The sequence below is a fragment of the Haematobia irritans genome, chromosome 4 (assembly GCF_050003625.1).
Source record: "Haematobia irritans isolate KBUSLIRL chromosome 4, ASM5000362v1, whole genome shotgun sequence".
Classification (NCBI taxonomy): Eukaryota; Metazoa; Arthropoda; class Insecta; order Diptera; family Muscidae; genus Haematobia; species Haematobia irritans.
In genome coordinates, this window is record NC_134400.1 from 148,152,178 (window position 1) to 148,177,328 (window position 25,151).

Consider the following 25,151-nt stretch of genomic DNA (forward strand, 5'->3'; position numbering starts at 1 on the left):
TAGAAAATTTTGTCAAATCTTTATTTCCATAGAACATTCTGTCAAAATTTTATTTCTATAGAACATGTTATCAAATTTTTATTTCCATAGAACATTTTATCAAAATTTATTTCTCTAGAAAATTTTGTCAAAATGTTATTTCTGTAGAAAATTTGGACAAAATTTTATTTCTATAGAACATTTTGTCAAAATCTTATTTTGATATTATATAGATATTTGTTTCTCTCCCATAGCGTATTTTTCTTTCCCATAGCTTTTAAACGTTCAAAAATTGTTTGTTGTAAAACAAAATTCAAAATTCGTTGTCTGTTCAATGACTTGATATATACTAAATATTTTTCACAGATGTCATAGCAAACATACAAAAACAAATGTTCCCTATCACTCATGAGGCTCACTTTATGCCGGTCTACCGGTAACATATATAGATTATTTTACAAAGCATTGAAATAGAATTCAATGAAAGAAAGAGATACTCTGTAGAAGAGGAACATACACGTATTCGGGTCTTGTATGAACTTCTATATTTAAGTCCAAAATTCATATCCATAAATTAACCAAATATCTTTGGCAGAATAAAGTCAACATTTTTGTTTCATAGTGTTGTTGTTTAACTTCAAAATATTTTTCTCATTCTTTGCTTTAAATTTCAGTTTGCTTTTATTGGTATATTTTAAATGCGCATTCTTTAATTTGGTTTGCATCCCAACCCACTGCACTTCCATCCCTCACAAAGTTCCTTTTTCATTTTGTACTTCTTTTGTTCATGCAAATCAAAGTCCTAAAACCAAAGAAATGTTTGTTTTAATAAAATTTACAAAAGTGAAAATCCTTTAATGTTATAGAGCTTTGTTATATAAAAATGTTTCTTTTTGTCGTATCATCTTTATTGATTCAAATAAAGATTTCAATTATATTAATATTATAATCTTTTCATTTATCAGTTTCCTACAATGCATAAATACTAATGCTACACCTAACTGGAATGCTGTTGTTGTATTTAATTTTTTTTTATTTGAAATATTTTCTTCTAATTGGATTGGAATTTTTGGCAGATTGGTCACAATTAATTTTGTATTTTATTTGCTGGCATACTTGTTTTTTATTTTTATTTTTTGATTTTCATATACAAGAGTAATTACAAATATATTAAAAACAAATATATCCAATATGATTGTTTTAATACAATTGGGGAATTGTACAATTTAGAAACTAATAACAATTTTGGCGATTTAGTTTTGTTTAAAAAATGTTAAAGCTGAGATCAAAACAACAAATATGATTGAAGTACAAACCAACAATAAAAAAAAAACAAAACACGAATGAAGTAAGAGGAAGCACGCTCAAAATAAACCCAGTCAACTGCACTCAAATCGATGATTTGATGGTATGTTTGTATGAATTTATTTCGGCATAAGCCGGCTATCATGTAAAACCTTTTTTCGGAAGGTTCAAGTGTGGTTCATTGTTGGGTTTAATGAACTGCCTGAATTTATTCCGATAATTGGTTGATAGTTTTGCTGCAAGTAGACGATGCTGGTGAGGAATGTGGCAATTACGAAACGTGCGTCCATCCAACCATCTTGCCTATAGACTGCTTTGCCCAAATACATTTGACAAACATTATTTTCAAAAACAAATATGATTGAAATACAAACCAACAATAAATAAAATATTAAGCCAAAAAAAGTTTCAAATGTGGCAAGTATCAATTTTAAAATGCAAAAAATTACAAATAAAATAAAAACAAGTAAGTAAAGTAGAAAGTCGGGCGGGGCCAAGTATAGCATACCCTAAACCACCCCTAGTGATGTAGAATACAAACGCATTTGTAGGGCACATGTTAATGGGGGCTCTATACTCAAAAAAAAGTGAACTTTCTATTTCACTAAAGCCAATTTAACTTTACTTTAGTTCAAGCAATTTTTATGTTTGGAGAAAGTTTTCTTTACTCTAATGATTTTTTGCGTACGTTAGTTAAATGAACTAAAAAGCTGGAAAAAATATACACAAATGAAGCAAAAAGATTTACTAAATTCTCACAAAATAGTTAATTATTTTTTTAAATTTGTAAATGTTACTACAAATGCGCCCATGTTGAACTTCGTATCGCCGAGATGTTAGCGTTTGTAATACTGTTTAGTTAAAATTTTATAAAAATAATCAAAATTTTCTAAAACTAACCAAAATTTTTCTTCCTGATGAGTTCACTGCTTATACCCTGCGCCACACTGTGGAACAGGGTATTATAAGTTAGTGCATATGTTTGCAACACCCAGAAGGAGACGAGATAGACACATGGTGTCTTTGACAATAATGCTCAGGGTGGGTCCCTGAGTCGATCTAGCCATGTCCGTCTGTCTGTCCGTCCGTCCGTCCGTCTGTCTGTGAACACATTTTTGTGATCAAAGTCTACGTCGCAGTTTAAGTCCAATCGCCTTCAAATTTGGCACAATTATGTGTTTTGGCTCAGAATAGAACCCTATCGATTTGGGAAGAAATCGGTTCAGATTTAGATATAGCTCCCATACATATATTTCGCCCGATATGGACTTATATGGCCCCAGAAGCTTGAGTTTTACCTGGCTTTAGTTTTTTTAGTTGAAGTAATTTTTATGTTTGGAGAAAGTTTTCTTTACTCTAATGATTTGTTTTTGCGTACGTTAGTTAAATGAACTAAAAAGCTGGAAAAAAATATACACAAATGAAGAAAAAAGATTTACTAAATTCATACTTCTCACAAAATAGTTCATTATTATACCCACCACCATAGGATGGGGGGTATATTAACTTTGTCATTCCGTTTGTAACACATCGAAATATTGCTCTAAGACCCCATAAAGTATATATATTCTGGGTCGTGGTGAAATTCTGAGTCGATCTGAGCATGTCCGTCCGTCCGTCCGTCCGTCTGTTGAAATCACGCTAACTTCCGAACGAAACAAGCTATCGACTTGAAACTTGACACAAGTAGTTGTTATTGATGTAGGTCGGATGGTATTGCAAATGGGCCATATCGGTCCACTTTTACGTATAGCCCCCATATAAACGGACCCCAAAATTTGGCTTACGAGGCCTCTAAGAGAAGCAAATTTCATCCGATCCGGCTGAAATTTGGTACATGGTGTTAGTATATGGTCTCTAACAACCATGCAAAAATTGGTCCACATCGGTCCATAATTATATATAGCCCCCATATAAACCGATCCCCCGATTTGGCTTGCGAGGCCCCTAAGAGAAGCAAATTTCATCCGATCCGCCTGAAATTTGGTACATGGTGTCAGTATATGGTCTCTAACAACCATGCAAAAATTGGTTCACATCGGTCCATAATTATATATAGCCCCCATATAAACCGATCCCCCGATTTGGCTTGCGAGGCCTCTAAGAGAAACTATTTTCGTCCGATCCGGCTGAAATTTGGTACATGGTCTTAGTATATGGTATCTAACAACCATGCAAAAATTGGTCGACATCGGTCCATAATTATATATAGCCCCCATATAAACCGATCCCCGATTTGGCTTGCGAGGCCGCTAAGAGAAGCAAATTTCATCGGATCCGGCTGAAATTTTGTTTGTGATGTTAGTATATGGTCTATAACAAAAATGCAAAAATTGGTCCACATCGGTTCATAATTATATATAGCCCCCATATAAACCGATCACCAGATTTGACCTCCGGAACCTCTTGGAAGACCAAAATTCATCTGATTCTGTTGAAATTTGGTATGTGGTGTTAATATGTGGCCTCAAACTCCCATGCAAAAATTGGTCGATATCGGTCCATAATTATATATAGGCCCCATATAAACCGATCCCCAGATTTGACCTCTAGAGCCCCTTGGAAGAGCAAAATTCTTGCCATTCGGTTGAAATTTGGTACGTGATGTTAGTATATGGTATCCAACAACCATGCAGGAATTGGTTCCTATCAGTCCATAATTATATATAGCTCCCATATAAACCGATCCCCAGATTTGACCTCCGGTGCCTTTTGGAGAAGCAAAATTCATCCGATCTGCTTGAAATTTGGTACGTGGTGGTAGTATATGATATCTAACAACCATGTCAACAGTGGTCCATATCAGTCCATAATCGTACATAGCCCCATATAAACCGATCCCGAGATTTGGTTTTGGAACCTCTTGGAGGATCAAATTTCATCCGAGTGAGTTGAAATTTGGTACATTGTGCTAGTATATGGTCGTTAACAACCATGCCTAACTAGGTCCATATCGGTCTATAGTTATATATGGCCCTCAGATAAATCGATCCCCAATCACACAAAAATTGGTCCATATCAAGTTCATAATTGTATATAGCCCCCATATAAGCGACCCCCATATTTCAATTCTGGCTCTCTACGTACAAAAAGTCCATATCGATTCGTAATTATTTGTAGACTTAACTATACATAACTTTTTTGTCTAATATATACCATGTATGGACTAAATCACAGTCTTTCGTAGAAGTTTCTACGCAATCCATGGTGGTGGGTACATAAGATTCGGCCTGGCCGAACTTGCGGCCGTATGTACTTGTTTTTTTTTTTAAATTTGTAAATTTTACTACAAATGCGCCAATGTTGAACTTCGTATCGCCGAGATGTCAGCGTTTGTAATACTGTTTAGTTAAAATTTTATAAAAATAACTAATCAAAATTTCACTGTTTATACCCTGCGCCACACTGTGGAACAGGGTATTAATAGTTAGTGCATATGTTTGCAACACCCAGAAGGAGACGAGATAGACACATGGTGTCTTTGACAATAATGCTCAGGGTGGGTCCCTGAATCGATCTAGCCATGTCCGTCTGTCCGTCCATCTGCCTGTGAACACATTTTTGTGATCAAAGTCTAGGTCGCAATATAAGTCCAATCGCCTTCAAATTTGGCACAAGTATGTGTTTTGGCTCAGAATAGAACCTTATTGATTTTGGAAGAAATCGGTTCAGATTTAGATATGGCTCCCATATATACATTTCGCCCGATATGGACTTATATGGCCCCAGAAGCCAGAGTATTATCCCAATTTGATTGAAAGTTTTCATTAGGAGTACAATTAGTAGTATAGTCAAGTGTGCCAAATTTTATTGAAATCGGTTCAGATTTAGGTATAGCTCCCATATATATCTTTCACTCGATATGGACTAATATGGTCCCAGAATCTAGAGTATTACCCCAAATTGAAAGTTTGCATTAGGAGTACAATTAGTTGAATCGTCCAATGTGCTTAATTTTGTTTACATCGGAGTAGATTTACATATAGGTCCCGATATTGTGGTATTGGAAATTTGGATTCACAAAGTGGTGTGGATATAATATAGTCCGCCCCGCCCGACTTTAGACTTTCCTTACTTGTTATACCCTAAACAGCGTTGCCAGAATTGTTTCACCAAAAACCGCTAGATTTGCCCAAAAAAATAGCTAAAAAAAGCTAAAAAATGTTAAAAAATAGCTAGAAAAAAGCTAAATTTTTTTGTATCAAAAGTCACATTTTTGATTGAAATTTAACAAACTTAAAGGCTTTATTTCACTTACAATGCATATTATTTTCATTTTAATTCCACTTCTGTGAGACTGTAACAATATCTAAGGCATATTAGCTCTGTTTGCGTATTCGATACATTTTGATTACTATCACAAATTTTTTACTGGAAGTCCTTCGTTTTGTGGGAGCTACCTTCCCAACACCTCTACTTTATTTACTTGTTATTTTAAAATATTAAATGATCTAAGCATGCTTTGGATTTGGTAAAAAAAAATGATTTGTCATTGTTTTAAATAAAATTTTAGTTTGGATTTGAAATTGTGAAAAATTCGAAATACATTACTCTTATTTAAATTGTAGAAAATGCCTATAGTTTACATTTCCCAGTAAAAACATTTTCCTTTTCTTCATGAGCTATCAAAGTGCTTTAAAAACGTGCTAACGCCAACTTAAATTTCCAAATTCTGACTCGACTTCAAGTAGAAATTATTGTATATATACGTTTTTAAAATAAAGTGTTGAAAAACATCTTCTATTTTTGAACGCTCCTCCTCACATTTAAAGACTATTTCATTAATTCTTCCTTCTTTCATGAAAACATACCCATTTTTAAGTTGAATCACTTAATTATAAGGACAAAACGACTTTATCGTCTTTTGGACAAGGAAAACAGTTTATATAAAAGAAATTCACAAATGCTATTATAACCAAAATTCGCGTTCGTATTTTAAGGAGACGACAATATTTTTTCAGTGCACAAAGCTATTCACATCTACTATTTTAATTTAGTAATATCGTAATAACTTTAGAATATTATAATAACATAAAAAGGATAAACGACTCAAATGATAATATTCCCAATAATTTACTGACAAAGTATCTAACAAATTTGTATGGTAATAGTAGATTTAAAGTTTACGATAACTTTTATGTATATAATGAAAAAACTTTACAACAAGGTGTATTTGCTACAAAAATGCCCGCATAATGGCTGGACTCATTATTAATGTTTCAACTGAGCTTTGAAATATGTGGAAACCCTTATACGTGCAGCACGGCTTAGATAAAAACGCCGATTTATCCATTATTTCAATAGAAACATGTCGAAAATAAAAAAAGCCAAAAATAGCTAAAAGGGTCATGAAAAAAAGCCAGAAAAAAAGCTAAAAGCTAAATGCATTTTTTTTCCCGCTAAACGTCTTCAAAAAAAGCCAAATCTAGCGGGAAAAAAGCTAAATTGGCAACGCTGACCCTAAACCACATAGTGGTAAGTGGTCAATAACTTTGATCTGCCAAAAAATCTACTTAAAATCACCTTCTGACTCGATATAGCAATTGGTGTCCGCCCGTATGTCCATGTATTTGTTGAACGGAGGATTCCGGTTGCAATTAGTGACCGATTTTGATGAAATTTGGTATATGGCATTGTTTTTTTTTTTTTTTGGCACAATGATCAAATTTAGATATAGCTCCCACCCAGCAAAAAAATTTGGAAGTTCTTTCAAAGGCACAACTTTTAAAGCACTTTATTTTAACCCAGGAAGTTATTTTAATTAAATTTTTTATAACTTTTTTTCATACTTTTAGTGGGTAATTTCAACTTTTTATACCCTCCACCATAGGATGGGGGTATATTAACTTCGTCATTCCGTTTGTAACACATCGAAATATTGCTCTAAGACCCCATAAAGTATATATATTCTGGGTCGTGGTGAAATTCTGAGTCGATCTGAGCATGTCCGTCCGTCCGTCTGTTGAAATCACGCTAACTTCCGAACGAAACAAGCTATCGACTTGAAACTTGGCACAAGTAGTTGTTATTGATGTATGTCGGATGGCATCGCAAATGGGACATATCGGTCCACTTTTACGTATAGCCCCCATATAAACGGACCCCCAAAATTGGCTTGCGACCGCTTTAAGAGAAGCAAATTTCATCCGATCAGGCTAAAATTTGGTACATGGTGTTAGTATATGGTCTCTAACAACCATGCAAAAGTTGGTCCACATCGGTCCATAATTATATATAGCCCCCATATAAACCGATCCCCCGATTTGGCTTGCAGAGCCTCTAAGAGAAACAATTTTTATCCGATCCGGCTGAAATTTGGTATATGGTGTTAGTATATGGTCTCTAACAACCATGCAAAAATTGGTCCTTATCGGTCCATAATTATATATAGCCCCCATATAAACGGATCACCAGATTTGACATCCGGAGCCTCTTAGAAGACCAAAATTCATCTGATTCAGTTGAAATTTGGTATATGGTATCCAACAACCTTGCAAAAATTGGTCGATATCGGTCCGTAATTATATATAGGCCCATATAAACCGATCCCCAGATTTGACCTTCGGAGCTCCTTGGAAGAGAAAAATTCTTCCCATTTGGGTGAAATTTGGTACGTGATGTTAGTATAGGGTATCCAACAATCATGCAGGATATATATAAACCGATCCCCAGATTTGACCTCCGGTGCCTTTTGAAGAAGCAAACATCATCCGATCTGGTTGAAATTTGGTACGTGGTAGTAGCATATGATATTTAACAACCATGTGAGTTGAAATTTGTGGATGACAGTCTTTCGTAGAAGTTTCTACGCAATCCATGGTGGAGGGTATATAAGATTCGGCCTGGCCGAACTTACGGCCGTCTATACTTGTTTTGTTTCAAATAAGTACAAAACAGAGTAAGAATTCATAAAATGGTACAAATCATTTAAATTTTGTCGAAAAAATTCTAAATCCAATCTGAAAAAATTGTGAATTTGTGAAAATATTTGAGGTTAAACGTTTCCGACAAGCGTTAGAATCCATTAAAATTATAAAAAATTATACAAATTATTTATTTGACAAAATATCACAGAATTTCTTTTATTACATCCAAAACATTGAATTCGGATCACACCTAAAAAAAGTGATGCAAATTCAGTGCAACGGCTGTTGAAAGGAAGGACTTCCGCCGTATGACAAGCCCATGCTAAATTCATCGCTTCTGCGTCAATTTTGCACCACTTCCGGATCCAAAAAGAACATTTTCAGTACTTTTTTGGCGACGCTTTTTTTGCTTGGCATATATATGTATCGCCCGATTTCAAAAGATGGGGTCAGATTGCGCTCATTTTTCAACTTTTCGGAGTCAAATTTGCCACCAGGCAATCTTATTTACCAACCTTTAAGTGTGCCAAATTCCATAGAAATCGCTTCAGATTTAGATATAGCTCACATATATATGTATTGCCCGCTTTTATCAAATTTGCCAATAAGTCCCTTATTTATCAAGCGAACTTACTAAAAGTTGGCCAAATTTAATTGCCTATTGTACTTACTCTATGTGCAAAATATCATCGAAATTGGTTCATATTTAGCTATAGCTCACAAATATATGAATTGCCCGATTTTTCAAAATATGGTCATAATAGCCTTATTTTTAACTGATTTTATTAAAAGTTAGCACAAAGTAACCTTCTGTGGTATCTACCAAACCTGCAAAATATTATCCAAATCGGTGCAGATTTAGATTTAGCTCCCATATGAATGCAGCGTCCGATTTTGAAAAATTTGCCCCTGAAACCTTATTCGTGACCATAGTGGCCTCATTTATATAAACCGACCCCAATATAAACCGACCCCCAAACTTGACTTCTGGAGCATCCTGCAGCAGAAAAGTTCATCCGATCCAATTGAAATTTTTTGTGTGGTATCACTATATACCCTTAAAAGAACAATTAAAAAATTTCCATAACGATCCATAATTATATTCGTCCCCAGATTTAAATTCTTAAGCTTCACAGAGCAACAAATTTCATCCGATCCAGTTGTGGCTTACATAAGTATTTAATATGTTTTTTTTATCTAACATACATACGTGCGTATATTGAGAAATTTTTGAAATATCACAAAACATACGTTTTTATTTCCAAATGTATATAATATCCTCATTACATTACCATTGTACTTTATGAATATGGAATGTTCCAAATTTTGTGTAATTTGAACAAATTTCGCATCACTTAACTCAACAATCACTGAAGTTATAAAGGAATGATGGTAGACAAGGCAATTATATTATTTGCGACCTCGTTACTTGTTACAAACAAAACCAGTTCTCCAATTTCGTCATTCCATTTGTAATACATCGAAATATCGATATCCGATTCAATGAGGAAGCCATCGGGCTGGATTGGTCCAGATTTTGATATAGCCCCCATATAGACCGATCTACCGATTTTACTTCTTGGGCTTCTAGAATCCGTAGTTTTTATCCAATTTGCCTGAAATTGGAAATCTAGAGGTATTCTATATATATATATATATATATATATATATATATATATATATATATATATATATATATATATATATATATATATATATATATATATATATATATATATATATATATATATATATATATATATATATATATATATTGAGTATCGGTACAGTTTTTGATATAGCCATATTATAAACCGGCCCTCCGATTTGGGGTCTAGATTCTAGAACTACAATTAAATGTGCTGAATACTGTGTGTATCCTTCCATGTTTTGGTATAGCCTCCATTACACCGAACTCCCAATTTAACTCTTAGGGTTTCTAGAAATTGAAGTTTTATCCGATTTGCCAAAAATTGAAAATATACTGGCATTTTAAACCCATAATTTAGTTTTATCGGTCTATTTGGTAAGGCCTCCATATAGAACTTATTGAGGGTATAGCGCTGTACGAAGTTCACGACAGATACAATTTTTGGTAAAATTTACTCATTTGAGATACATATGAACTCAATTTAAGCAAACTTTTGCCATTTTAGGAAAATATGAACTATTTTATTTTGTAGAAAAATTGTGCCCTATATTTGTATACAACTTTTTTATACCCTCCACCATAGGATGGGGGTATATTAACTTTGTCATTCCGTTTGTAACACATCGAAATATTGCTCTAAGACCCCATAAAGTATATATATTCTGGGTCGTGGTGAAATTCTGAGTCGATCTGAGCATGTCCGTCCGTCCGTCCGTCTGTTGAAATCACGTTAACTTCCGAACGAAATAAGCTGTCGAGTTGAAACTTGGCACAAGTAGTTGTTATTAATGTAGGTCGGATGGTATTGCAAATGGGCCACATCGGTCCACTTTTACGTATGGCCCCCATATAAACGGACCCCCAAATTTGGCTTGCGATTGCTCTATGAGAAGCGAATTTCATCCGATCCGGCTGAAATTTGGTACATGGTGTTAGTATATGGTCTCTAACAACTATGCAAAAACTGGTCCATATCGGTCCACTGTTACGTATAGCCCCCATATAAACGGACCCCCAAATTTGGCTTGCGATTGCTCTATGAGAAGCGAATTTCATCCGATCCGGCTGAAATTTGGTACATGGTGTTAGTATATGGTCTCTAACAACCATGCAAAAATTGGTCAATATCGGTCCATAATTATATATAGCCCCCATATAAACCGATCCCCCGATTTGGCTTGCGGAGTCTCTAAGAGAAGCAAATTTCATCCGATCCGGCTGAAATTTGGTACATGGTGTTAGTATATAGTCTTTAACAACCATGAACAAATTTGTCCACATCGGTCCATAATTATATATAGCCCCCATATAAATCGATCTCCCTATTTGTCTTGCGGAGCCTCAAAGAAAAGCAAATTTCATCCGATCCGGCTGAAATTTTGTACATGGTGTTGGTATATGTTTTCTAATGACCATGCAAAAATTGGCCCACATCTAACCATAATTATATATAGACCCCATATAGCCGATCCCCAAATTTGACCACGGGAGCCTCTTAGAGGAGCAAAATTCATCCGATCCGGTTGAAATTTGATACTTGGTGTTAGTATGTGGTCTCTAACAAACACGCAAGAATTGGTCCATATCGGTCCATAATTATATATAGCCCCCATATAAACCGTTCCCCAGATTTGATCTCCGGAGCCTCTTGGAGGAGCAAAATTCATCCTATACGGTTGAAATTTGCAACGTGGTGTTAGTATAAGACCGCTAATAACCATCCCAAAATTGGTCCATAATGGTCTATAGTTATATATAGCCGATCCCCAATCACACAAAAATTGGTCCGTATCGGTTCATAATCATGGTTGCCACTCGAGCCAAAAATAATCTACCAAATTTTTATTTTTATGTTTATTTCTATAGAAAATTTTGTCAAAATTTAACTTCTATAGAATTTTTTTTCCAAATTTTATTTCTATAGAAAATTTTGTCAAATTTCTATAGAAAATGTTGTCAAAATTGTATTTCTATAGAAAATTTAAACTTAATTATATACATATTTAATCGGCCTTTTGTAGTTAAATATATATCACGTATGGACTATGTGGTATATATTACGGTGTTAGCAAGTTTTAAGATACCTTGCCATCGGCTTCAGTAGAAGCTTCTACGCAATCCATGGTGGAGGGTACAAAAGCTTCGGCCGGGCCGAACTTTCGGCGTATATACTTGTTTATTTTTAGTTTACGTCATTAAAGTTAGCAAAAAATTATAAGGAACATTTACTCATATTGTGCAAAATTTAACTAAAATCAACTAATCTTGATGAATTAAAATAAAGTTCAGTTGGCATTAGAGCCCCTTTTTTCTGGGTGTGAAATACTGAATGCAAAATTCTCAGATTTTACTTCTCGTAGTCATTTAAATATTTGGGATGAAAATCCACAGATTATAGATTTCAAATCAAGGCGTTACTTCATCATTTTCTTGCACACTTTCAAGAGATGTTTATGATTCCTCTAAAACTCAAACAAAAAATGGTTCTTATAAATTAAGAATCTGATCTAGTCTTCATAGGTAAAATCTTTACATTTAAGCGTACTGGTTGAACTGATCTGTCATCAAACCCCCCTGAAATTTGTAAAGGAAACTATTATATTTGATTCATGGTGGTGGGTATTTAAGATTCGGCCCGGCCGAGCTTACTACTGTATATACTTGTTTTTGCCGGGAATTAATAATAAATTTTATAAGGGTATGATTCTTAGAAATATGAATGCAAGAACTTTTCCATGACAATCACTATTAATATAATATTTGCTAATTAATTCTCTTTATGTTGCATAAGAATTTTATTTGGTATGCTTATAGTCATTCGATTTTAATTTGCAAACTCCATCCTTTCCATGTTTGTGTAATTAGTTCCCCTATTAGTCACATGAACACATTTCAATTATGTTGCTTTTAAGCTTGTTTTCCCTTTATAAAAATTTGAAACTTTTGCAACCACTCAAATTCTAATTATTATCGGTTTATGTATCAAATAAACATAAACAAAATCAATTTACTTTTAATTACATGTATGATAAAATCATTCTCCTCTTTTTAATTTCTATACATACTAATGCCACCCCGCCCATTGTAATTATCCATAAATAGTTAACAATAATCCTAGAATTACAATCAGAAAAATTATGAACTTTTCTCCCCCGACTTTTCACTCTTATTGTCATTCTACTCTTTTTTACTCTTATGGCAACTATTCGTAATTTTATTTTGTAAACATCAAAAACAAAAGAAGAATGTTTTCCTATTTATGTTTTATGATTTGTAAAACTATATATACAGCAGAAAATTAATAACAACTGTTATTCACAAACAAAAACACAATAGCCATAAATTCCATGAATTTGCATAAATTACTATGTAAATAGTTATTGCATTCGCAAATGCTAATTAAATATTTTCTCTTGTCATTTTCAAAACATTTCAAACCACTAGTGCCGCCTCGATGGATAGTGGAACCGAGCGATGCAAATGTCGAACGTAATCGGCATATAATGTTACACTGTCAAGCACAGGGAGTTCCAACGCCGAGTATTATTTGGAAAAAAGCTACAGGTAAGTTTTAAAATAGCCTACAATTGTTCTCAAACTTTTTAAAAATTCGGTTTTTCCAAAATCACTCATGCCGATTTGTTATATATTTGTATGTCTCAAACATGTCAAATGTTTGGACACCGAAAGAATATATTTATTTATTGATTTTTTTTTTTTTTATAAACATAATAAATTATGAATATAAAAGTGTAATGTACGAGTACTAACAACAATGGTTTTCAACCTTTACACTGACTGATGCAATAACACGAAATATATTTTGTAGTAACAAAGCGGAATAAATATAAGATTAAGGAATTTGGTGTTATATGAAGAGATGATGCACAGTGGGATTAAAGATAATTCGATTTAAGGTGTGGTCATAATTAACATATTTATAAACCGACCTTCTTAAAATTTCATACGTCCGAATGTTTTGTGAGTCTCGTAATATTACCATTAAGGCCGAAACACAATGAAAAAAAGCAGACCTCCGCTTTTGGTTTTTTCTTTACTTTAAAGCCGCTTTAGTTTTTCCAACAAGCCGAACCGAAAAAATTGAAATTTATTTAACTTATTTTTACGCTTCGGCGCCAAGCTTATATTTACACTACACTCCTGAGTCCAATCGACAGTCGGCTGAGTGGACAGCGACCGGTGAACCGTCACCGAAGCGTGGAAAGACTCAAAAGTCCGCTGGCAAAGTAATGGCCTCTGTTTTTTGGGATGCGCATGGAATAATTTTTATCGATTATCTTGAGAAGGCAAAACTATCAACAGTGACTATTATATGGCGTTATTGGAGCGTTTGAAGGTCGAAATCGCGCCCAAACGGCCCCATATGAAGAAGAAAAAATCGTTGTATCGCACTTGAAGGGAACTATGTTGAATAATAAAAACGAATTTTGACAAAAAAGTGTGTTTTTCTTTGTTAGACCGGGGGCTTATCAGCCAACCTGTTAGTCGGATATCGATATTTCCATGTTTACAACAGAATGGCGAACTTGTTATACCATCATTGCCATCCTATGGTGGTGGATACAATAACGTAATGGATAATATCAAGAACCGAAGCCAATAAAAAAAAAAAAAAACAACTATATACACCTTAAGTTCGGCCAGGCCGAAGCATATGTACCCTCCATCATGGATTGCGTAGAAACTTCTTCTAAACACTGCCATCCACAATCGAATTACTTAAGTTGCGGTAACGCTTGCCGATGGCAAGGTATCTTAAAACCTCCTAACACCAACTTCTAAATTGTATGTAAGTCCATACGTGGTATATATTAAATCAAAAAAGATCGATCCAATACGTATATAATTCAGTTTGACAAAGTAGACATAAAATTTTGACACAATTTTCTACAGAAATAAAATTTTAACAAAATTTTCTATAGAAATAAAATTTTCACAAAATTTTCTATAGAAATAAAAATTTTGACATAGACAGAAAATTTTGACAAAAATTTCTACAGAAATAAAATTTTAACAAAATTTTCTATAGAAATAAACTTTTGACAAAATTTCCTATAGAAATAAAATCTTGGTAGATTATTTTTAGCTCGAGTGGCAACCATGATGGGGGCTATATATACTTATGGGCCGATATGGACCAATTGTGGCACGGTTGTTAAAGATCATATACTAACACCATGTTCCAAATTACAACCAGATTGGATGAAATTTTCTTCTCTTGGAGACTTCGCAAGCCAAATCTGGGGATCGGTTTCTATAGGGGCTATATATAATTATGAACCGATGTGGACCAATTTTTGCATGGTTGTTAGAGACCATATACCAACATCATGTACCAAATTTCAGGTAGATCGGATGAAATTTGTTTCTCTTTGACGCACCGCAACCCGAATCTGGGGATCGGTTTATATGGGCGCTATATATAATTATGGACCGATGTGGACCAATTTTTGCATGGTTGTTAGAGACCATATACCAACATCATGTACCAAATTTCAGGTAGATCGGATGAAATTTGTTTCTCTTTGACGCACCGCAACCCAAATCTGGGGATCGGTTTATATGGGCGCTATATATAATTATGGACCGATGTAGACCAATTTTTGCACGGTTGTTAGAGACCATATGCCAACATCATGTACCAAATTTCAGCCGGATCGGATGAAATTTACTTCTCTTTGAAGCTCCGCAAGCCAAATCTGGGTATCGGTTTATATGGGGGCTATATATAATTATGGACCGATGTGGACCAATTTTTGCATGGTTCTTAGAGACCATATACCAACACCATGTACCAAATTTCAGCCGGATAGGATGAAATTTGCTTCTCTTTTAGGCTCCGCAAACCAAATCTGGGCATCGGTTTATATGGGGGCTATATATAATTATGGACCGATGTGGACCAATTTTTGCGTGGTTATTAGAGACCATATACCTACACCTTATACCGAATTTCAGCCGGATCGGATGAAATATGCTTCTGTTAGAGGCTCCACAAGCCAAATCTGAGGGTCCCTTTATATGGGGGCTATACGTAAAAGTGGGCCGATATGGCCCATTTTCAACACCATCCGACCTACATCGATAACAACTACTTGTGCCAAGTTTCAAGTCGATAGCTTGTTTCGTTCGGAAGTTAGCGTGATTTCAACAGACGGACGGACGGACATGCTTCGATCGACTCAGAATTTCACCACGACCCAGAATATATATATACTGTATGGGGTCTTAGAGCAATATTTCGATGTGTTACAAACGGAATGACAAAGTTAATATACCCCCATCCTATTATGGAGGGTATAAAAAGTGTTGTTCCACCAAGACAACGCACCGTGCCACAAGTCATTGAGAACGATGGCAAAAATTCATGAATTGGTCTTCGAATTGCTTCCCCTCACACCGTATTCACCAGATCTGGACCCCATCGACTTTTTCTTGTTCTCAGACCTCAAAAGGATGCTCGCAAGGAAAAAATTTGGCTGCAATGAAGAGGTGATCGCCGAAACTGAGGCCTATTTTGAGGCAAAACCGAAGGAGTACTACCAAAATGGAATCAAAAAATTGGAAGGTCGTTATAATCGTTGTATCGCTCTTGAAGGGAAAACGACTTTTGACAAAAAATGTGTTTTTCTTTGTTAGACCGTGGGCTTATCAGCCAACCTGTTAGTCGGATATCGATATTTCCATGTTTTACAACAGAATGGCGAACTTGTTATACCATCATTGCCATCCTATGGTGGTGGATACAATCACGGAATGGATAATATCAAGAACCGAAGCCAATTAAAAAAAAAAACAAAAAAAAACTATTATATACGGCCGTAAGTTCGGCCAGGCCGAAGCTTATGTACTCTCCACCATGGATTGCGTAGAAACTTCTTCTAAACACTGCCATCCACAATCGAATTACTTAAGTAACGCTTGCCGATGGCAAGGTATCTTAAAACCTCCTAACACCATCTTCTAAATTGTATGTAAGTCCATACGTGGTATATATTAAATCAAAAAAGGTCGATCAAATACGTATGTAATTCAGTTTGACAAAATAGACATAGCATTTTGACAAAGTTTTCTACAGAAATGCCTTTTTAACAAAATTTTCTATAGAAATAAAATTTTCACAAAATTTTCTATAGAAATAAAAATTTTGACAAAATTTTCTATAGAAAGAAAATTTTGACAAAAAATTTCTACAGAAATAAAATTTTAACAAAATTTTCTATAGAAATAAAATTTTGACAAAATTTTCTATAGAAATAAAATCTTGATAGATTATTTTTGGCTCGAGTGGCAACCATGATTATGAACCGAATAGAATTTGAACAAAATTTTCTATAGAATTAAAATTTTGAAAAAATTTTCAATAGAAATAAAATTTTGACAATGATGAAAATTTGATTATGAACCGAATAAAATTTTAACAAAATTTTCTATAGAAATAAATGTTTGACAAAATTTTCTATAGAAATAAAATGTTGGTACATTATTTTTGGCTCAAGTGGCAACAATGATAATGAATCGATATGGACCAATTTTTGTATGATTGGAGATCGGCTATGTATAACTATAGACCGATTTGGCACCACTTCCGGATCCAAAAATAAAATTGTCATTACTTTTTTGGCGAGGCTTGTTTTGCTGAGATACTAATGCGAATTTAGTTTAGCATAAAACACACATGTCAATAATATAAAGTTTGTGTCCTTGTCCATCGTTGGTTGATATCGGTTCATAATTATAGACTTTTGTATAAGTGGCTTATATATGTATTTAGTCTGCCTTTTTTATACCCTCCACAATATATTAACTTTGTCATTCCATTTGTAACACATCGAAATATTGCTCTAAGACCCCATAAAGTATATATATTCTGGGTCGTGGTGAAATTCTGAGTCGATCTGAGCATGTCCGTCCGTCCGTCTGTTGAAATCACGCTAACTTCCGAACGGACCAAACTATCGACTTGAAACTTGACACAAGTAGTTGTTATTGATGTAGATCAGATGGTATTGAAAATGGGCTATATCGGTCCACTTTTACGTATAGCCCCCATATAAACGGACCCCCAAATTTGGCTTGCGATTGCTCTAAAAGAAGCAAATTTCATTCGATCCGGCTAAAATTTGGTACATGGTGTTAATATGTGGTCTCTAATAAGCATGCAAAAATTGGTCCACATCGGTCCATAATTATATATAGCCCCCATATAAACCGATCCCCCGGTTTTGCTTGCGGAGCCTCTAAGAGAAGCAAATTTCATTCGATCCAACTGAAATTTGGTACATGGTGTTAGTACATGGTCTCTAATAAGCATGCAAAAATTGGTCCACATCGGTCCATAATTATATATAGCCCCCATATAAATCGATCCCCAGATTTGACCTCCGGAGCCCCTTGGAAGAACAAAATTACACCGATTCGGTTGAAATGTGGTACATGATGTTAGTATATGGTATCCAACAACCATGCAGGAATTGGTTCATATCAGTCCATAATTATATATAGCCTCCATATAAACCGATCCCAAGATTTGACCTCCTGTGCCTTTTGGAGAAGCAAAATTCATCCGATCTGGTTGAAATTTGGTACGTGGTGGTAGTATATGATATTTAACACCCATGCCAAAAGTGGTCCATATCAGGGCATTATAATATATAACCCCCTTATATCCTTGTTTTTATTTAACATAAAATCAAACTTACAATTTAAAAGACAGACATACAACTATATATTGGCATCGGCAAATGCTACCACAACCCATGTGATTCGAATGTTCATGAAAACCTTTAGTGGAACTGAGAATAATGGAAAATTGTAAATAGGTTTTCAAATTCTGGGGGAGGTTACAAATTTTTAATTGATACCATTAAATGATAGAATTTTTTAGGTTGCATTTAAAAAATGTGCACTCTGTAAAGAGAAAATGATGGCAAATAATTTTTTTTAGAAAACATCATAAGATACAAGATACAAAAACAAATCAAATAAGTGAATAATGAATTTATTGCAAACGAAGCAAATTTGATCGCAAATATGTTTTGTTTGATCCTAAGGAAATGTTTCTATCATTTTCAGTGTATTTTGTCATAATCCCCTTATACAACTTTTTGATCTCACTTTCACAGGAAGCAAATCTGGAGAATACGAGGAAGTGCGTGAACGACCATTTACAAAATTACTTTCCAATGGTTCATTGTTATTGCAACATGTTAAAGAGGATCGAGAGGGTTTCTATTTGTGTCAGGCTAATAATGGCATAGGTACTGGAATCGGCAAAGTGATACAGTTGAAAGTTAATTGTAAGTATACTGATCTCTTGTGATTACATTTTATTATTTGTTTGTTTCATCCACCCAACTTTTTCTACATCACCATAACATTCAGGCCATTTGTGAACACTTTTTTTCTAATTGATGTCTGCACCGAAAGAATTTTCTTCGTACAAAGAAGAAGAAAAGGAAAAAAAAAGAAAAGAAAATTGTCGTTAAAAGAACGAAATTTGTCATTGTTTTTCAACCAAAGAAATTTTTCATTAAAAGAAAGAAATATTACGTTCTTTTCACGAAACTTTTTCTTCATAATTGTATGTAGAACTTTGGTACTTTTTATGAAAACATTTCGTACTTTTTATAAAAATGTTCATACTTTTAATGAAACCGTTTCGTACTTTTTATAAAAAGTTTCATACTTTTAATGAAAAAGTTTCGTACTTTTTATGACATAGTATCGTACTTTTCATGTCATACGTTCGTACTTTTTTGAAACAATTTCGCACTTTTTATGACATAGTTTTGTACTTTTTACGAAAAATGTTCGTACCTTTTTGTGTTAAAAACAAATATTGTCCAAAGTGCCATGGGCTGTAGTAACAAGTTTGCAAAATTTTATCACTACTTTATACCTTAAGTTTTTGAATAAATTTCAGATTGGTTGCTTCACTTTTATTGATAATATCCTATCACCCAAATGAGATGTTACTTAGACTTGCATCAAAAAATTGAATAAAGGAATACACTGAAACCCACTATCATTAACCTAGAATGTTTCGTAAAATATTCATAATTTCTTTAAACAAAATCTTCACAAAAATCATGAAATGTGAAGAAAATGTCGCTAAAAGTACGAACTTTTTACAAAAACAAAGCTAATGTAGAATATTTCGTAGACTTTTCGGATATTCGTAATGACGAAAACCAATAAAAATATCCTTTTTTATACCCTTCACCACTACTGTGGTACAGGGTATAATAAGTTTGTGCATTTGTATGTAACACCAAGAAGGAAAAGTCTGAGACCCATCGTTTAGTATACCGATCGTCTTAGAATTAAATTCTGAGTCGATTTAGCGATGTCCGTCTGTCTGTCTGTCTGTTTGTCCAAAGCAAAGTACAGCTCGCAGTTTTAGTCCGATTGTCCTAAAATTTGGTATAGGGTCCTGTTCCGGCTCAAAGACGATCCCTATTGATTTTGGAAAAAATCGGTTCAGATTTAGATATAGCTGCCATATATATTTTTCACCGATCTGGTCATAACTGGCGTGTATATCAACCGATCTTCCTCAAATTCCGTACATCCGAATATTTTATGAGTCTCGAAAAACGTGCAAAATATCAGCCCAATCGGTTCAGATTTAGATATAGCTTTCGATTTACACTCATTTGCCCACAGAGGCCAATTTTTTGCTCCGATTTAGTTGAAATTTTGCACAGGGAGTAGAATTTGCATTATAGCTATGCGTGTCAAATTTGGTTGAAATCGGTTCAGATTTAGATATAGCTCCCATATATAGCTTTCGCCCACTTTACACTCAAATGACCACAGAGGCCAATTTTTTGGTCCGATTTAATTGAAATTTTGCACAGGGAGTAGAATTAGCATTGTAGCTATGTGTGCCAAATTTGGTTGAAATCGGTTCAGATTTAGATGTAACTCCCATATATAGCTTTCGCCCGATTTACACTCATATGACCACAGAGGCCAATTTTTGCTACGATTTAATTGAAATTTTGCACAGGGAGTAGAATTAGCATTGTGGCTATGCATGCCAAATTTGGTTGAAATCGGTTCAGATTTAGATATATCTCCCATATATAGCTTTCGCCCGATTTACACTCATTTGCCCACAGAGGCCAATTTTTTGCTCCGATTTAGTTGAAATTTTGCACAGGGAGTAGCATTAGCATTGTAGCTATGCGTGTCAAATTTGGTTGAAATCGGTTCAGATTTAGATATAGCTCCCATATATAGCTTTCGCCCGATTTACACTCAAATGACCACAGAGGCCAATTTTTTGGTCCGATTTAATTGAAATTTTGCACAGGGAGTAGAATTAGCATTGTGGCTATGCATGCCAAATTTGGTTGAAATCGGTTCAGATTTAGATATATCTGCCATATATAGCTTTCGCCCGATTTACACTCATATGACCACAGAGGCCAAATTTTAACTCCGATTTCGTTGAAATTTTGCACAGGTAGTAGAATTAGCATTGTAGCTATGCGTGCCAATTTTTTCTGAAATCTGGCCAATTTTTTGCTCCGATTTAGTTGAAATTTTGCACAGGGAGTAGCATTAGCATTGTAGCTATGCGTGTCAAATTTGGTTGAAATCGGTTCAGATTTAGATATAGCTCCCATATATAGCTTTCGCCCGATTTACACTCAAATGACCACAGAGGCCAATTTTTTGGTCCGATTTAATTGAAATTTTGCACAGGGAGTAGAATTAGCATTGTAGCTATGTGTGCCAAATTTGGTTGAAATCGGTTCATATTTAAATATATCTCCCATATAGAGCTTTTGCCCGATTTACCGATCTTCCTCAAATTCCGTACATCCGAATATTTTATGAGTCTCGAAAAACTTGCAAAATATCAGCCAAATCGGTTCAGATTTAGATATAGCTCCCATATATAGCTTTCGCCCGATTTACACTCATATGACCACAGGGGCCAATTTTTAACTTCGATTTAGTTGAAATTTTGCACAGGGAGTAGAATTTGCATTGTAGCTATGCGTGCCAATTTTGGTTGACATCGGTTCAGATTTAGATATAGCCACTGCTTAGTCGAAAAGTTGTAAAAATGACTCTAATTTTCTTAAACTTCTAATACATATATATCGAGCGATAAATCATAAATAAACTTTTGCGAAGTTTCCTTAAAATTGCTTCAGATTTAAATGTTTCCTATATTTTTTTACTAAAATTTTGTTCCACCCTAGTGCATTAGCCAACTTAAATTTTGAGTCTATAGATTTTGTAGAAGTCTATCAAATTCTGTCCAAATCGAGTGATATGTAAATGGATGTATTTGGGACAAACCTTTATATATAACCCCCAAAACATTTGACGGATGTGATATGGTATCAAAAATTTAGATCTACAAAGTGGTGCAGGATATAGTATAGTCGGCCCCGCCCGACTTTAGACTCCCCTTACTTGTTTTTTAATGAAGAACTTACTATTTTTCGTAAATTCTTCTTAAAATTAACGAAGAGAATTGTTTCGGTGTGGGCTAGAGTTTTAGTCCAACTGACTTGAAATTTGGCACGAACGTGAGTGTTTGTTTTTCTGAATCGATCTCAAATTTGGTAGAAATCGATATTTTAGGCCCAATAAGACTGTTCAGTCCATTGTTATACCACACTGAAAAAGCAGTGAACCCTCCAGGAAGAAAAATTTCGGTTAATTTTAGAAAAAATTGTATATTTTTAGAAAATTTTAACTAAACAGTATAACAAACGCTGGCATCACGCCGATATCATAAAAATAAATAAATATTTTTCGACAAATTCAAGAAAATTTATTAGACATAATTAATTTTTTTCACTTGTTAAAGAAAATTTTGTAGTTTGAAGGAAAAAATTGGAGTTCAAAATTGCAAGAATGTCTTTAGTGACATACGAAGTTCATGATGAACGCATTTGTAGCAAAATTTACAAATTTAAAGCAATATTGAACTATTTTGTGGAAGACACGAATTTAGTTAATCTTTATCTTTTATTTGTGTATATTTTTTTCTCGGTTTTAGTTAGTTTAACTACCGTACACAAAAAATTATTAGAGTAGAGGAAACTTTCTCCAACCATAATAATTCCATGAACTAAACGAAAGTTAAATTGGCTTTAGTGAAATAGAGAGGTCACTTTTTTTTTTGAGTGCACAAGTGATGAATTTCCCAGCAAAAAATTTGGAAGTTCTTCTAAAGGCACAACTTTAAAAGCACTTCCAACAACGTTCTTCCAAAGAAGTTCTTTATTTTAAACGCTCAGGAAGTTAATTTGAGTCAATTTTTACTTTTAATGGCAAATATAGAATTTTTGTTTGGTTAAAAACAGACCAAGAAGTAATAAAATGATACAAATTATTTAAATTTTCCCGAAAACAAATGCTAAATCCATTCTAGAAAACTTGCTAGTTTTTGAAAATACTTGATGTAAAACGTTCAAGACAAACGTTAGAATGCAAATCATAAAAAAATCGCGAAATTTCTTAATTCACATCCAAAACACGGAATTCGCATAACACCTTAAGAAGTGATGTAAATTCAGTGCAACGGCTGTTGAAATGGTGGACATCCGCTTTATGACAAGCCCATGTTAAATTTATCGCTTCTGCGCCAATTTTGCACCACTTCCGGATCCAAAAAGAACATTTTCACTACTTTTTGGACAACGCTTTTTTGCTGGGTTCTCTCTTATCAATGAGTGCTGCCCGATTTTATGTTTAGCTTAGTGGCAAGATATCTCTTTCTTACAGGGGCGTCCGAACGAGGTTTCCCATTGCGTTGAAACCATTTGGAGAAGGAGATAATCCATCACTAAGAAACGTTGTGGTGTTCGGTCAAAACTGGGATTGAACCCATGATGGGTTTCATGCAAGACAGGCATGCTAACCATTGCACCATCAGAAAAGCGGAATAAGAGTCTTATTTTATGTCTATTTCTACTATTCATAGAAACAAATACCATCAAAAATTTTCCAATTAAATTTTTAATTGTCTTTTAGAAAATATACAGCTAAAAATTAACTTTTAATTTAATTTAAATTAAATTAAAAATTGATTTAACGATTTTTTAATAGAACAAAACTCCGTCTTACAATTAGTTGTAACAAGTATATACAGCCGTAAGTTCGGCCAGGCCGAATCTTATGTACCCTCCACCATGGATTGCGTAGAAACTTCTACTAAAGAAGGCCATCTACAATTAAATTAGTTGGGTTGCGACCGATGGCAAGGCATCTTAAAACTTCTTAACATCATCTTCTAAATTGTAAGCTAGTCCAGGCGGGATATATAGTAAACAAAATAAAGGTTGATTAAAAACGTATATATTCAGTTCTTGACCGGTATATATAGGAAAGAAATAACATGAACGGTATGAACTTTTGTGCGGTAATTATAGAGCCAAAATTGAAATATGGGGGTCGCTTTATATGGGGGCTATATACAATTATGAACACGAGTCTACCAAAAATGGCAGATTTTTTACTGTATGATAGATTGGTAGAATTCTTAATAATTTTGAAGATCTTGCAAAATATTCCTCTCCAACTATGAAATCTTTCATAAATTTTTAATAGAAATACATTTAAAATAAAATAAAAGAAGAAATAAAAAACAAGTATATACGGCTGTAAGTTCGGCCAGGCCGAAGCTTATGTACCCTCCATCATGGATTGCGTAGAAACTTCTTCTAAACACTGCCATCCACAATCGAATTACTTAAGCTGCGGTAACGCTTGCCGATGGCAAGGTATCTTAAAACCTCCTAACAATATCTTCTAAATTGTATGTAAGTCCATACGTGGTATATATTAAATCAAAAAAGATCGATCCAATACGTATATAATTAAGTTTGACAAAGTAGACATAAAATTTTGACAAAATTTTCTACAGAAATAAAATTTTAACAAAATTTTCTATAGAAATAAAATTTTCACAAAATTTCCTATAGAAATAAAAATTTTGACAAAATTTTTAATAGAAAGAAAATTTTTACAAAAATTTCTACAGAAATAAATTTTTAACAAAATCTTCTATAGAAATAAACTTTTGACAAAATTTTCTATAGAAATAAAATCTTGGTAGATTATTTTTGGCTCGAGTGGTTATGAACCGAATAAAATTTGAACAAAATTTTCTATAGAAATGAAATTTTGACAAAATTTTCTATAGAAATAAAATTTTGACTACGATGAAAATTTTATTATGAACCGAATAAAATTTTAACAAAATTTTCTCTAGAACTAAAATTTTGACAAAATTTTCTATAGAAATAATTTTTTTTTTACAAAATTTTCTATAGAAATAAAATTTTGGTAGATTA

At 33.9% G+C, this 25,151-nt stretch overlaps 1 protein-coding gene across 1 annotated transcript in view; it reads left to right on the forward strand.

Moving 5' to 3' along the window:
- Window positions 1-25,151, forward strand: part of Dscam2 (Down syndrome cell adhesion molecule 2) — a 210,552-nt gene that overhangs the window by 132,081 nt on the left and 53,320 nt on the right. Inside the window, exons 10-11 of the mRNA XM_075307282.1 lie at window positions 13,246-13,365; window positions 18,948-19,121. Coding sequence (XP_075163397.1) covers window positions 13,246-13,365; window positions 18,948-19,121 — 294 coding nt within the window. The remainder of the gene's footprint in view (window positions 1-13,245; window positions 13,366-18,947; window positions 19,122-25,151) is intronic.